The sequence below is a fragment of the Peromyscus maniculatus genome, chromosome 11 (genome assembly GCF_049852395.1).
Source record: "Peromyscus maniculatus bairdii isolate BWxNUB_F1_BW_parent chromosome 11, HU_Pman_BW_mat_3.1, whole genome shotgun sequence".
Lineage (NCBI taxonomy): Eukaryota > Metazoa > Chordata > Mammalia > Rodentia > Cricetidae > Peromyscus > Peromyscus maniculatus.
Window position 1 is genome coordinate 88,100,014 of NC_134862.1, and position 15,184 is coordinate 88,115,197.

General features: G+C 46.2%; 1 protein-coding gene across 1 annotated transcript in view; it reads right to left on the reverse strand.

Moving 5' to 3' along the window:
- The window catches only part of Smyd3 (SET and MYND domain containing 3), a 585,856-nt gene extending 571,200 nt beyond the window's left edge, over nt 1–14,656 (reverse strand). Inside the window, exon 1 of the mRNA XM_042258703.2 lies at nt 14,399–14,656. Within this exon, the coding sequence (XP_042114637.1) occupies nt 14,399–14,562 (164 nt within the window). The 5' untranslated portion in view covers nt 14,563–14,656. The remainder of the gene's footprint in view (nt 1–14,398) is intronic.
- Between the last annotated feature and the right edge of the window lie 528 nt (nt 14,657–15,184).

Genomic DNA, 15,184 nt, shown 5'->3' on the forward strand with positions numbered 1-15,184 from the left:
TGCACTTCAAAACCATTGTGAAACATCTCGAGTCCTTTTTTTTTACATTTTATAAAATCTTTATTGACAAATAATTCACATAGTATACAATTTGCCTGTTTGCACAATTTGATAAACTTTAGTCCAGCATCCTCTTAGGCTCATGACACCATCTTGACACATCTTCCCAATCACAGCATTTCATACAAATCAGCACCGATCTGCTATCACTTTGTGCATTTCATATTTTCACTCAAAAATCCTTACGAAGCCACATGTGGCGCTGTAAGTTTGTAGTCCCAGTCCTTGGGGGGGGGCGGGGATCAGGAAGAGCAGGTCGTCGTCATCATCATCATCATCATCATCATCATCTACAGAGTGATCCTGGGCTGCTCTTCCAGAGGACCTAGGGACCTAGGTTCAATACCCAGCACCCACACAGCAGCTCACAACTGTCTGTAACTCCAGTTCCATGGCTTCTGACACCCTCACAGAGACCTATATGCAAGTAAAACACCAATGAACATAAAAATAAATCTGGCAAGATGGCCCCGAGGAAAAAGGATGCTGCTACCAAGCTGGAGGCCTGAGTTAGAGACCGGGCATCTCCAAGCTGTCCTCTGACCTCCCCAAGTGCTATGGCACACACACACAATGTGGTAGTCTGAATGCCTAGACAGTGAAACCCTACCTCATAAAAACCAAAACCAGGGAACGGCAGGAATGCTCAATGGAGAGGCACTTGCTGCTGGCCTGATGACCTAAGTTCAATCCCCAAACACACGGTGGAAGGAGAGGAAAAGAAAAAGAAAAAAAAAAACCTTCACAACAATAAATCCCATTGTAAAGAGATAGACAAGAAAATTATTTCCCCCAGATCACACCAAGTTCAAACATGACCGAGTACCAAACAATGGTTGTGACTTTAATTCTGAAAACATGGCTACTGTTAATAATCTACCTTTACCACAGAAACCTACCAAGGTCTTTCTTTATGGTGAGGGATGTTTGGGTGTTTTTCAGTTTGGAAGTTCTTTTGTTGTTTGTTTTAAATTAGGGACTTTTCTTGTGGGTGCACAATGCTGTGGATGGAATCAGGGACTCTGCGTGGTCACCAACTGTTCTACCAAAGTCAAACCCAGTTCCTAAGATGGGAGGGTGACTATGGTTTTCTTTTTGTTTGTCTGGGTTTTGGGGGGTGCGTTGGGGGTGGTGGCTGCCCACACACTTGCGGCAATATTTCTGCCTTAGCATCTCAAGTGCTGGGAATACAGGTGTGAGCCACCATGGCAGGCTCAGTGAATACGCTTTAATAGCTGAAAACTTAAATTGCTTTTCTGTAAAGTATTTGTGTGCTTTCTTCCTATTGTCCACCAGAGGGAGCTCTGCCTCTATTTAATTAAGATGGCAACAGGAAGTCTAAAATTGGATATGTACCAACTTTAGATGTGGGATTTGTAGGTTATGTGTAAAAATCAAATCATAGAGTCTTCAAATATTCTCAGAGTAAGTAGCTATCAAATAATCATGTTGCTAAGAATTTTAAAAGTACAGAAATCAGCTCGCCTTAATGTGCAAACAAGTTACAGAGCCATCTTGAAACCATATACACAGAATGCATATTCTGATTCAGTGTACGTTAGAGCCTAAATTGGCACATGGGCCACAAGCTCCCTGCTGGTGCTGATGCTGTTGGCCCACAGACCATCGCCTAGGGCATCAAGAATTAAATTAAAAGCATAATGAATTTCCAGCTATCTCATATATCAAGATAGAGACTGTAAGACTAAATTGGGGTGCAAACACTTGGGGAGATGTCCACACAACCCTGTACTCTAAACCCTTAAATTCCTCTGTGCAGGTTCTCTGAAGAGGTTGATCTTCCTGCACCTATAAAACCTCTCAGAGCATCTCCTGGGCGAGTGCTCTGTAGTTCTCAGGCATTGCCCTCCCCACCGGCCAATGCTTCTACATCTACGCCCATGCTCCTCAGAGGGCACCAAAGACACAAGGTGTGAATCATGGAGGTGCTTGGCATACTCTGGGTGCAGCTCCATGGTAGAGCACTTTCCTGTGTGCACAAGTTCTGACTCCATTCCCAGCATGCAAATAAAAGAAAAGGGGGGGGGGTTTGCAATATTTAGTCAACTTACATCAACAAAACCTTGGGGGATCCTTATGGAATTGATCCCGGAAGTGTCAGATAGGGGTAAGAGGAAGGAAATGCTGGAAGAAGTTGCGTTCATCGAGATGGGTATACTAAGAGGCTGATTTGAGCAGCAGGATCCAGAACACACTCTATGGTGGTACGTACTTGTAATCCCAGTACTGGAAAGGCAGGGTTAAGAGGATGTCTAGGGCTAGCCGGCCAGCCAGTGCAGCCTAGTTGGTCAACAGAGACCGTCTCAAAGGAAGTGGGCAGCATTACCGGGGATAACACCCAAGACGGCCTTATTGCCTACACATGGACACACACACACATGACGACATACACACATGCACTTAAAAAAATGAAAACTATATTTAATGCACTTCTAACCCACCAGATTAGCAAACATTTCAAAGCTTGACAGTTATTCAGACAGTAAAACTAAGGGAGAGAGGCAACTCAATTCTCCTGAGGAGCCAGCCCACAGCCATACTTGGGAGTCTACTGTCCTTTCCCGACATGCCCGTCTCCTTCAATGCCCATGTTCAACCATCTGTAGTCACACTGCTCCTTATCATCAATGAAGTGACTAAGCAAATAAAGGCACTTGCCACCAAGCTGGCCATCTGAATTTGATCTCCAAGAGCTACATAGTGGAACAAGAAAACTAACACCCACAAATCGTCCTTGACCACCACGGCACGGGTGTGCACACACAAACTATATAATTATTTAAACTGCTTCTTGGTAAACTCGAACTTTTCTTCATCCAGGATATTCTGGGCCAATGGGGGGCATCTCTCTCACTCTTTTTAAAGTGTCTTTTATTGTGAGTCTACATATACGGGTGTTTTGCCTGCATGTACACCACATGTGCATCTGGTGCCCACAGAGGTCAGAAGTAGGCATCTGATCCCCTGGCAATGGAGTTACAGATGTTTGAGAGCCCCCACATGGGTGCTGGGAATTGAACCAAGTGTGGTGGTATTGTGTTCCCCCAAAATATTGTGTACCCTAATAAACTTATCTGGGGTCAGAGAACAGAAAAGCCACTAGATACTTAGTGATAGCACACACCTTTAATCCTAGCATTCCAGAGGCAGAAATCCATCTGTTCAAGGATACAGCCAAGCATGGTGACTCACGCCTTTAATCCCAGGGAGTGGTGGTAGAAAGCAGAAAGGTATATAAGGCATGAAGACCAGGAACTAGAAGCATTTGGCTGGTTAAGGTTTTGAGCAGCACAGTTCAGCTGAGAGCCATTTGGATGAGGACACAGAGGCTTCCAGTCTGAGGAAACAAGATCAGCCGAGAAGTTGGCCAAGTGAGGTTAGCTGTGGCTTATTCTGTCTCTCTGATCTTCCAGTGTTTACCCCAATACTTTGCCTCAGGTTTGATTTTATTAATAAGCCCACCTAAGATTTCTGCTATTCTGCTACACCCAAGTCCTCTACAAGAGCAAGTACACTTAACCGATGAGTCAGCAACCCCCCCCCCAACTTTTAACCTCTTATATACAAAGGTCCATTTATAGATTTATCAGTGCCAAGCCTCAGCTGCTTCCCATGACCCCTTTATCTTCAAAACCAGTTTTACATAGGTGACTCTTACACTCCCAACTTCAGGTGTGAGCACAAGGTACAACCTTGGCTGCCTCTGGAATACAGCTTCTGTGAACTGACTCTGAGGAAACACTTCTCAGAAGATTTCACCTCAACAATGCTGGTCTCTCCCTCCACCCAGAGACAGGGTTTCTCTGTGTTGGCCTAGATGTCCTAGAACTCACTTTATAGATCAGGCTGGCCTCGAATATCAGAGATCCACCTGCCTGGCCAGCACAAAACCTGTAAACCTGGGACTCCAAAGGTTGAAGCAGGAAAAAATGCTTGTCACAAGCCCACTGGTGGCAAAGGCCTGTGAGCCCAGCCCTGGGACATGGGGAGTCGGGAGCAGGATGGTGAGGTCAAGGACATCCGCAGCTAGAGAGTTTGAGACTAACCTTGAACTGTATAAAACCTGGTGTCAAAAAAAATAAAATAAAATCTAAAACACAACTGCTAGCTCCTGCTGAGGATGAGCTGGGGTGGGAGCCTCCTGCCTGTGATCCCAACACTCAAGAGGCTGAAGGCAGGTGGGTTGTTTCAAGTTCAAGGCCAGCCTGGACTACCCAGTCAGCATCAGAGGACCTTGCTACATAGTAATGCATCTGACTCCAAAGTGGAAAATAAATAAATGCAGTTTGTTTCAAATTAGTATGTTTCAATAATTATTTTGCAGTTTTTCAGTTTTAATTTTTTGTTGTTTGTTTTCAAGACAGGGTTTCTCTGTGTAGCCCTAGCCATCCCAGTTTTAATTTCTTTATGCTGTAAATATCAATAGATAAGACCCACATAAACAAAAGCTTTGATGCCAAATATGGTGGTCTATGCCTGTGTTACCAACACTTGGGAGGGGGCGGCAGGAGGATCAGCAGCTCAGTCATCATTGGCTACATGGTGAGTTCCAAGCCCACTTGGGTCATAGACCTTGTCTCAAAAACAAACTTGCCATTGTCCTCGGCAGCTTTTTTAAATCTTCCTACTGAACCTGTTTTAATAATTTTTAGGCATTTAAAAGGGCTGCCTCAAAAGATAGCATACATGAAGTGCAGTCACAATCACAGGCTTTACCTGGCCACTTTGAGTCCCGTCACATGAAGATCAGAGGCAAACAAGAATTCCACAGCTTACAGAAGATTTCCAGACATCAGAAACAGCAGCAAAGAGCAAATCCAAATGCAGGGAAAAAACAGGCAGTCCAATGGGAAAAAATCTGAGTCTCCATGACAAGGGAAAAAAATAAAAACCTGACAGCAGGTAGCTGGCCAGTCCTGTGGGGACATGGGGGTTCACCATTTGGGAGAGCAAGGATTAATTTCTATTGATAGAATCACTACTGGAGAAGTCTGTACTGTACTGACTTCCAGGCAATATCCTCTACCCCTGTCCCACGTGACTCTGTTCTTGAGCCCTCCAAACAAGATCCAAACAGTCTGGAAATGGAGAACAGCTTACTGCTGTCCGAAGAGCAGGTCATCCTGTCTGATTAAGAATGTCCTATGCTGGGGGCTGGAGAGATGGCTCAGAGGTTAAGAGCACTGGCTGTTCTTCCCAAGGTCCTGAGTTCAATTCCCAGCAACCACATGGTGGCTCACAACCATCTGTAATGAGATCTGGTGCCCTCTTCTGGCCTGCAGGTGTATATGCAGACAGAACACTGTATACATAATAAATAAATAAATCTTTAAAAAAAAAAAAAAAAAAGAATGTCCTATGCTGCGGCAATCACATGGACCGAAGGTTTTCATCCTGTCTGATTGAGTATCTTCTGCTGTGGCAATCACATGGACCAAAGGTTTTCAGGTTCAGAGCCACACGGCCCTTTCTCAAACCTCCTTGAGAAAGAAAACAATCAAAACAAAAAGAATTACGACTCCTATCTGCGAAGAAAGCCTGAAGTCATGTCCACAGTGTCCTTTTCCACCTAATCGTCAGTCTCTCCACCCATTTCATTCCGGGTCTCTGACCCTCAGGTAAACCATTAGCTATTACCAGGAATGTCCAAGCCCTGATTTCAAAACAGCTAAATAGTTCTAGCCTATATGGAAAGAGAAACTCTGTCTCAGGGAAAAAAAAAAAAGGAAAGTGTGGTAGTTCGACTGAGAATACCCACCCCACCATAGGCTAATTGATATATGTGGATGCTTGGTCTCAGGTTGATGAATTGATTGTGAAGGATTGGGAGTAGGCATGTCCTTGCAAGAGGTATGTCACTGGGGATGGGTTTTGAGGTTTCAAAAGCCCATGCCAGGCCCAATCGTGTGTGTGTGTGTGTGTGTGTGTGTGTGTGTGTGTGTGTGTGTGTGTCTGTCTGTCTGTCTGTGTGTGTCTCTCTGTGTGTATGTGTGTGTGTCTCTGTGTGTGTGTCTCTCTCACCCTGCCTGCTGCCTATGAATCAGGATGTAAAGCTCTCAGCTATTACTCCAGAGCCATGCCTGTCTTTTTCCTGCCATAATGAACTAACCCTCAGAAACTGTATACAAGCCCACAATTAAATGCTTCCTTTTATGAGTGTGTTGGTCATAAGTCTCTTCACAGCAACAGAACAATGACTAAAAAAGAAAAACTGAAAAGAGCAGGATGCTGTGGCCTACAGCCCTGGGGAAGCTGAGGCAGGCTGTCCATGAGTTCAAGGTCAGCTTACATACAGTACATTTGGAGTTCCTGACCAGCCTGAAGAGAGCAGCTCAATTGGTTAACTGCTTGCTATACAAGTATAGAGCTGAGTTCAATCCCTGAGGACCTACCTAAACAGAAGCCAGGTGTGGCGCACATTCTTGTCATCTCAGAGGTAGAGAAGCTGCTAGGGAGCCTAGTCTACTTGGTGAGTCCCAGGACAGTAAGAGAGACCCTGTTTCAAAAAAATAAATGTGAACAGTGCCTGAGACTATGCACTCAAAGTTGTCTTCTGGCATCCACACATACACACACAGAAACACAGAAAGAGAGAAAAATGAAAAGGCCTTTAGTCAGACACATGCCTTTAAATCCCGGCACTCAGGAGGTAGAGGCCAGAAGACCGGAAGTTCAATGTCAGTCCTGGCTACACAGCGAGTTCAGGCCAGTCTGGGTGGCATAAGCCCCTGTCCTAAACGACAAAAAGACCTTCCATCCTGTCATGCTGCCACATTCACAACCCATCGCTTTGCTCGAGACCCCAACTCCCTAGCTTGGCGGCTGAGATCTGCCATTCCCCTGCCCTTACTTACAACCCCGAGTTCCTTCCCCTCCGCCACCATCACACTCACCCAACACTCCGGGGTCAGTGCAATGCCCAGACATCTGGCTACCAAGCCAGGCAACAAGCACTGCTCGCAGAGGTCAAAGGAAAACAAGTTTTCGTGGTCCCACAACACTTGACATCAAGCGCACACTTCAGCAGGCAACTCCTCCTTCTCTGCTAGGAAACGATTTCCACCCTCCCAAATCTGATTCACTCAGCAACCACCTCCTTGGCTGTCCCACACCACCTTCTTTAGTTTTTTGTTTTGGTTTTTGTTTTTTTGGTTTTTCAAGACAGGGTTTCTCTGTGTAGTTTTGGTGCCTGTCCTGGATCTCACTCTGGAGCCCAGGGCTGGCCTCGAACTCACAGAGATCCGCCTGGCTCTGCCTCCCGAGTGCTGGGATTAAAGACGTGCGCCACCGCTGCCGGCCGGGCTTTTTTAGTTTTTTTTAAATGTATTTCTTTTATATGTATGGGGGCTTTGCCTGCATGTATGTCTGTGCATCGCATGCACATGCCTAGTGCCTGCAGAGGCCAGAAAATGGCATTAGAGTCCCTGGGACGGGAGTCACAAGCAGTTGTGAGCCACCACGTGAGTGCTGGGAATCCAACCAGGATCCTCTAGAAGAGTAACTAGCACTCTTAACCACTAAGCCATCTCTCTGGCACCAAAAAAAAAAAAAAAAAAAAAAAAAGCCCATTTCAGTGTTTTAGTTCATCTTTGAAATAGGGTCTGAGTAGCCCTGATGGCTTGGAATGTGCTACCTAGACCGGGCTGGCCTTAAACTCAGAGATCTACCCGCTTGCATCTCCCGAATGCTGGGACTGAAGGAGTGTGACACTATGCCTGATTTTGTCTCTTCCCTTTGAAATCACTGCTGCTGGCTTCTCCAGAGCCCCTGCCCACAATAAGACATGAAGCTATTCCCCGTTGATCTCCAGTCAGGTCCAGTCCTCAGCCAAGACAGACTTCACCATCTTACAAAACCATGTTCCTCCATTGCCATGATGGCCTCAACACATACATTTCAACTCAAATGTGGCTACCTTGTTTTCTCTTGAGTATGATGTGCTTTATTCTATAACTCATCTTTTTCTTAAGTATCTACCCTAATAAAGAGCCAGGAAACTTTAAATGTATCAAACATCTCAGTCTTTTCTCGTTAACATTCAGATTTTGAGCATAGCTCCTTACCAAGACTGCTCTGAGGGGCTGCTTTGAAGGGGTTTTTCCCCAAGGTCTTCCAGGACACCCTGGATGCCGTGTAGCAACACCTCAGATGCTGGTATCTCTCTGTATCCTCACTGTTCTCTGCGGCCAGGAGTGGCCTTCTCATCCTTTGGGGCGTCACTGTGCTCCCATCCCTGGTGTCCATGGTTCTGACTTAAGAGTCCACAGCCACAGTCCTCTGTCATGACGCCTGCTCCTCGCTCAGCCACTGGCCTCCTCCATCTACCTCTGTGGTGGGACAGCTCTTCAGAATCCCTTGCTGCACCTGTCCCCCTACCCAGCCACTCCCTTCCACCACTGTGAGCTATGGCCTGCATGGCTATGTCCTCTCATGAGTCTAAACAACAGGGCTGGGGGTGTGGCTTGGTGGCAGAGCACTAGCAGGTGTAAAGCCCAGGTTCCACCCCCAGCACTACAGAAAAAGAAGAGAGATCCCAAATAAAGAGAAAAGGGAGTAGCTTTTCAAACGCCCACTACTGTACTATTACTACCCGTCCCTCAGTCCATTTAACGCCCACCATAGCCGCAGAACGCTGGCCAGACGAGAACAGTAGGAGCATGTAATTCCCATAATGTGTTTACCCTACGTCCGCCCACTTCTCTCCACAATCCACAACAGGCAGAAAGGGAAGAAGGCCTTCCCACCTCCAAGTGCTCCTCTTCCCTCCCGGGGGACAGAAAGCTCCTTAACCTACAGAAGGAACACTTAGAGTTTGTCCACAGACGGTACTGATACGGAAGCTGAAGGCAACTCGGTCGTTTCTAAACTCTCCCCAAAATACTGTCCTTCGACACATAAACAATCATCATCTGCTGTGTGCTTTGTGTGCTAGAGCAGAAAGGTTACGAAGGCCTAGAAAACCAAGAAGATTGCAGCGGCGCTGTCTGAGGGCGGAGTTTTCCATTTTCATTTATGTGTATCTGTGTGTATGTACGCCATGTGTGAACAGATACCTGCAGAGAGCAGAAGGGGAAATCAGATCCCCAGGAGGTGAGATTACAAGTGGTTGTGAGCCTCGTGACACAGAGGCTGGGGATCACACCCGGGTCGTCCTCGGGAAGGGATCACACCCGGGTCGTCCTCGGGAAGAGCAGGAAGTGCTCACTCTTAGTAGCCTCTGAGTCATTTCTCCAGACCCGAAGGTGAAATTTCACATTCTGCATTTGACCAGAACAAGCTGAATGTCAACGCAGCTCATTTTACAACCCATCTTTTGAAGCAGCAGCAGCAGCACACTAAAAACGTGTGCAACGGCAGAGAAAAAAACAATACGAATGATCTCAATTCACAACTGCAATGATTCACAATTTCATCGTTTTCTTTTCCGGTTGCTAGGCAATCACTCTACTCGGAGCTATGCCCTCAACCTCTTCACTGTCTGTTCCACTCACTACATGAAAACCCAGACGCATTCATTAAGGAAAAGAACAAGGGAAGTCAGGAGGCAGATTCAAGTTTCTCCATTAAAAAAAAAAAAAAAAACAACAAAAAGCCAGACACACTAGTACATGCCATGATCCCAGCACTTGGGAGTTAGAAGCAAGATCAGGAGTCCCAGGTCATTCTAGCTAGTGGCAAGCCATCAGGAGCTATAGGAAATCCTGTCTAAAAATAAACAAACAAATGAACAAATAAATACATAAATATGTACTAATCAAAGCACTCATCAAATGCAAAGGAAAGCAAACAGGGTTTTTTGAGGTTTGTTTGGTTTTTGTTTTGTTTTGGTTTGTTTTGGTTTGGTTTTTGGTTTTTCGACACAGGGTTTCTCTGTGTAGCTTTGCACCTTTCCTGGATCTCACTCTGTAGACCAGGCTGGCCTCCAACTCACAGAGATCCGCCTGCCTCTGCCTCCCGAGTGCTGGGATTAAAGGCGTGCGCCACCACAGCCTGGCTACAAACAAAAATTTTAACAATAATTTCTAGACACTAATGAATTAATTATAATATCTGTTCCTTTGTTCTATTTTTATCCCCTCCCCCCAAATGCTACACAGTCCATGTTTTATTACATAGTTGTGTAATAATTCAAATAAAAGACAAAGTTTTACCAGGTGTGGTAGCACGCCTTTAATCCCAGCATTTGGGAGGCAGAGGCACTCATCAGATCTCTGTGAGTTCGAGGCCAGCCTGGTCTACAGAGTGAGTTCCAGAGAGAGAGAGAGAGAGAGAGAGAGAGAGAGAGAGAGAAGGAGGGAGGGAGGGAGGGAGGGAGGGAGGGAGGGAGGGAGGGAGGGAGGGAGGGAAAGAACAGTTTACAAGCTGGGCGTGGCGGGACACACCTTTAACCCCAGCAGAGGCAGTCTGATCTCTTTGAGTTCAAGGCCAGCCTGGTCCTCATATCCTCATAGTGATTTCCAGGACAGTCAGGGCTATAGAGAGAAACCCTGTCTCAAAAAAAAAAAAAAACAAGAAAAAAAAAGGTTTTACAAAATAATTCTGCCAGACACTCATGTAACAAAATAAGAGCTTATGTATGTTTTGCATTAGGGCTACAGAAACTTAACAATTGAAGACTTAAGAGTTTTACAAGTGATGATGGATGGATGGATGGATGGATGGATGGATGGATGGATGGATGGATGGATACATAACTTCACATACAAAGAAAGGAAAACAGAAACTTATCCTGCAGAGATGAACATTCAGTAGTGTCGGCAAACCTCATTAAGGATGTACCACCATTTCCCTAACTAGATTTTCAGGCTGCAATGATTCTCAATTAGGCAACCACAGAAATGAGTGTGCTACTCGAGGAGCTATAACGCCAGTGATTATGGTATACCTTCCACCTGGCAACCCAAAGTAAGCACAAAGCAACTGTTTAGTGTAAAGAATTAATAAGCAAGTATCTATTAACCAGCATGAAGGACGCATCTGTTTGGATTCATGGCATTTGTTTATAACACTGAGTACACCTTTTAACCAAGACCAATACTTTCTCAACTTTCCTGTCAATTAAGACACAAGCAGTGGCCCGCGTAGCAGGCTTTCTTTTAGCCCATCAACCAGCTCACAAATCATGGCATGGAGATTTCTTATTAGTTATGAATGCTCGGCCTTAGCTTGGGCTTGTCCCACTAGCTCTCAAAACTTATTTTAATCTGTTTAACCTACGTTTTGCCTCAGGGCTTTTCACCTTTCTTGCATCCTGTATGTCCTACTCAGTGTCTGGTTGGCTGGCGCCTGTCCAGGGCATCTCCCTCTCCTTCTCCCTCCTCCTCCCTCCTTCTTTCCTCCTCCTTATTCTCTCTGCCCGCCGGCCCCACCTAACTATTGGCGGTTCAGCTTTTTATTAGACGAATCAGGTGCCTTAGGCAGGCAAAGCAACACATCTTTACAAAGTTAAACAAACGCAGCATAAACAAGTGTAACACATCTTGGCCTAGTTAAAGTAATATTCCATAACAGGCCTGAGCATAGCTGATCTAACAAAGTGAACACATCCTCAACAATAGTTATTTCCCCAGCGAGCAGCAGCAGGGTCCCTTGTCCTCGGTGCTCGTGAAATGTGCAGCAGAATCCATTTACTACAGAGCCACAGAAGCTGCCCTGCCCAGACTCTGGCCCAGCCACTGCAGGTGACTTGGTGGTACCTGCCCATCTTCAGGTTTCTCCCAGTCTTCGAGCAGTGCCGAGAACTCCCCAACAGCATTTCAAGAAACCCCTTTTTGTCGCTGAATCACCAGGGTTCCCGAAAGAAAAATGGTAAAAGTAATGATGTACTATGGTAAACCAAGAGGCACCGCTGCCCATAAAAGGCTCATGCACTTCCTTCTGGAAAATGGGCAATTCCCTGTCGCTCATGACTCTCAAGACCAGCTCTGAGAACAACGATATGTGTTGGGCAAAAATGTCAGAGTGAAATCCAATATTTCGTACAATAAGAAAAGTCAATAAACTTAAAATTTTTAAAAAAGAACAACTCTTGGGCTGGAGAGATCTCAGAGGCTAAGAGCACTGGCTGCTCTTCCAGAGGACCCAGGTTCAATTCCCAGCACCCACATGGCAGCTCACCTCTGTCTGTAACTCCAGTTCCAGGGGGTCCAACACCCTCACATAGACAAACATGCAAGTAAAACACAAATTCACATAGAATTTTTAAAAAATAAAAAATAAATCTCAGATTGAAGAGATGGTTAAGAGCACTAGCTGCTCTTCCAGAGGACCCAGGGTCAATTCCTAGAACCCACATGGCAGCTCATAACAGTCTGTAACTCTGGCTCCAGGAGATATGACACCCTCTGCAGGCAAAACAGTAATACACATAAAATAAAAATAAGTAAGTCTTTAAAAATTTTTAAAGACCATCTCTGATAACTCCATTACTAATTTGTCACTGTTTATGATCCAACTGTTCTGTTCCACCGACTGAAGAACACAGCAGTCAGGCGATGTCCATGAGGAGGCCTACACTGTCCTTTGTAGCTAGAGTTTTCCTGCCTTGCCCACAGTCAGGACAAACCTTTGTCACCCGCCAGTCCCACAGCTGCTCAGACCCAACCAAGTAAACACAGAGACTTATATTGCTTACAAACTGTATGGCCGTGGCAGGCTTCTTACTAACTGTTCTTATAGCTTAAATTAATCCATTTCCACAAATCTATACCTTGCCACATGGCTGGTGGCTTACTGGCATCTTTTCATGCTGCTTGTCAGGGTGGTGGCTGGCAGTGACCTTCTGCCTTCCTGTTCTTTTATTTCTCCTGTTAGTCCCACCTATACTTCCTGCCTAGCCACGGCCAATCAGGTTTTATTTATTGACCAATCAGAGCAACTTGACATACAGACCATCCCACAGCACAGCCAAGTGCAGACCATCTCAGACACCTGCACTCAGGCCCGTGGTCCTAATAATCCTCTATTCGGACCTGCTGGGTAAAGCCACAAGGAACCCGAGAACGGGCTCCCACGGCACATACAGAACATCCCACAGCAGTCCTCACCACTTGATGGTACAGGACTTAGGCGGTGAGCCCTCTGCTATGGAGTGAGGTACACTGACACTCTGAACTCACTCCAAAGTGTCAGCATAATGAAGGGTCTGTGAGAGAAGGTGTGTGACGTTTGAGGCCAAGGAATGAATTGCTTTGACTACACTAACTTCAAGCTGCTCTCTCCTCCACAAATTGTGTGTGTGTGTGTGTGTGTGTGTGTGTGTGTGTGTGTGTGTGTGTGTGGTGTATGAATGTCATTGCTATCATTACCAGAAAATAACAAATAAAATTATTGTCTGCTAACTTTAAAATGCAAACCAAAGTCTTCAACTGTAAACCAAACAAGAACATTGTGGAAGTCGATAGTGATGGCCATTGCCTTTGGGAAGTCGAGGCAGGTAGCCAGGCTGCTCTGCAGAGCAAGTTCAAGGGCAGCCAGGGCTACACGGAGAAACCATGGGGGGGGGGGATATATTGTGGAATGAATAGAGAAGCTAGATTACTCCCCCATCTCTACCCACCCCAACCACAGACTGATGGGTCTGGAGTCAAGTACAAAATCAACCTACCTATCTCAGAGTCCTTACCCCCAGTGCATGGTGGGAATCCGGTTTGTGTTGACAGAATAAAAATCCTAAGAATACGCACGTATGTTATACAATTCTATACATAGTAAATCACCTTGCATTGATACTGTGCTTCCAGACTTCCAAAACACTCACATAAACTGTTGCATCTACACATAGGTGGTCAATTACATTTATCCACGCAACCACTACATGGCGAGGCACACCGTGAATCCTCCGTATCTTACGCTGCTGAGAGTACACTGTTTGCATCTGTCTTCTGCTCTCTCGTTACACTGTGATTCTCATTTGATCGGCTCTTTAAGGATGTCTTATTCATCTTCCTATGCCTAAGCCACACAAAACCTGGACCATCAAAGTGCACCAAAAACAGCAGGCTTCTCCCTCCTTCCGCAAGACTGGTCAGGTGGGGCCTCAGTTCCGAACCTGACGTACACACCCCTGCTCCTTCCCACACCCACCCACCCTTGCCACTTCTGATTTCCAGGACCGATGAAGCTCGTTGCACAAGATACGGATGTTTTGTTCCCTAGCAAAATTATCTACTGCCCAACGCTTCTCCTTCATCTGCACCACTGGCTCCCCCCAATCCTGCTGCAGCCTGGGGTGCTGCAGGCACCCCACAGAGCCGGCCCCGAGAGGTCCATAGCCACCCGCAGAGCCATGCACCCCGGGTTCGGGCTCCGTACGTACCCCAGGAGACAGCGATCGCAGACTACGCCACGACTCCCCTTGCACACAGTGTACGCCAAAGGGTCAGAGCGGAAGAGCAGCTCCCCGGGGCGTAGTGGGACCACAGCACGCAGCCCATTTCCCCGGTCGGCGGTCTTGAACTTTTCCACCTTCAGTGGCTCCATCCTTCCACAGATCTGCACCTCAGACCCGCACAGCGTCCCTCAGCTCGAGTCTCGTGTTTTCTGACTGCGCGCCTGCGTCCTGCGCTTGCGTACACCAGGGGGCGGGGACGAACGCTAGCAGGTCCTTTGAGCATGCGCAGAAGGGCCTACTACAACCTGAGTGGGTGCTGTCTTCTCGTATTTTATAGTGAGATTTCTTTTTTCTTTTCTTTCTTTTTCCTTTTGAGACAGAGTCTCAATGAGTGTAGCATATGCTGTTCTGGAACTCCCAATATTGACCAAGGAGCCTGCCTCAGCCTCCTCAGTACTGGAATTCTAGGTGCACTCCCCCACGCCCTACTTATTATGCTAATTTTAATGCATAAAGAAAAGTTGATAGGATCATGGTAGTGACCTGCATGTTCACCACCTAGATGAACAATTCTTAGCATTTGATGTTTCAAATCACACCATCTGTATGTGTGTGTGCCCATATTATTGATGAACCATTTCCGAGAAATGTTTGTCCAACAGTTTGAAACTATGTTGCAGTCAGGTCTTGAACTCAGGAGGTCTTTATTCTCCACCTCTTGAGTACCGGGATTATGGGTGTAAAATCTCCCAGCAATAGTGCAAGCACAGG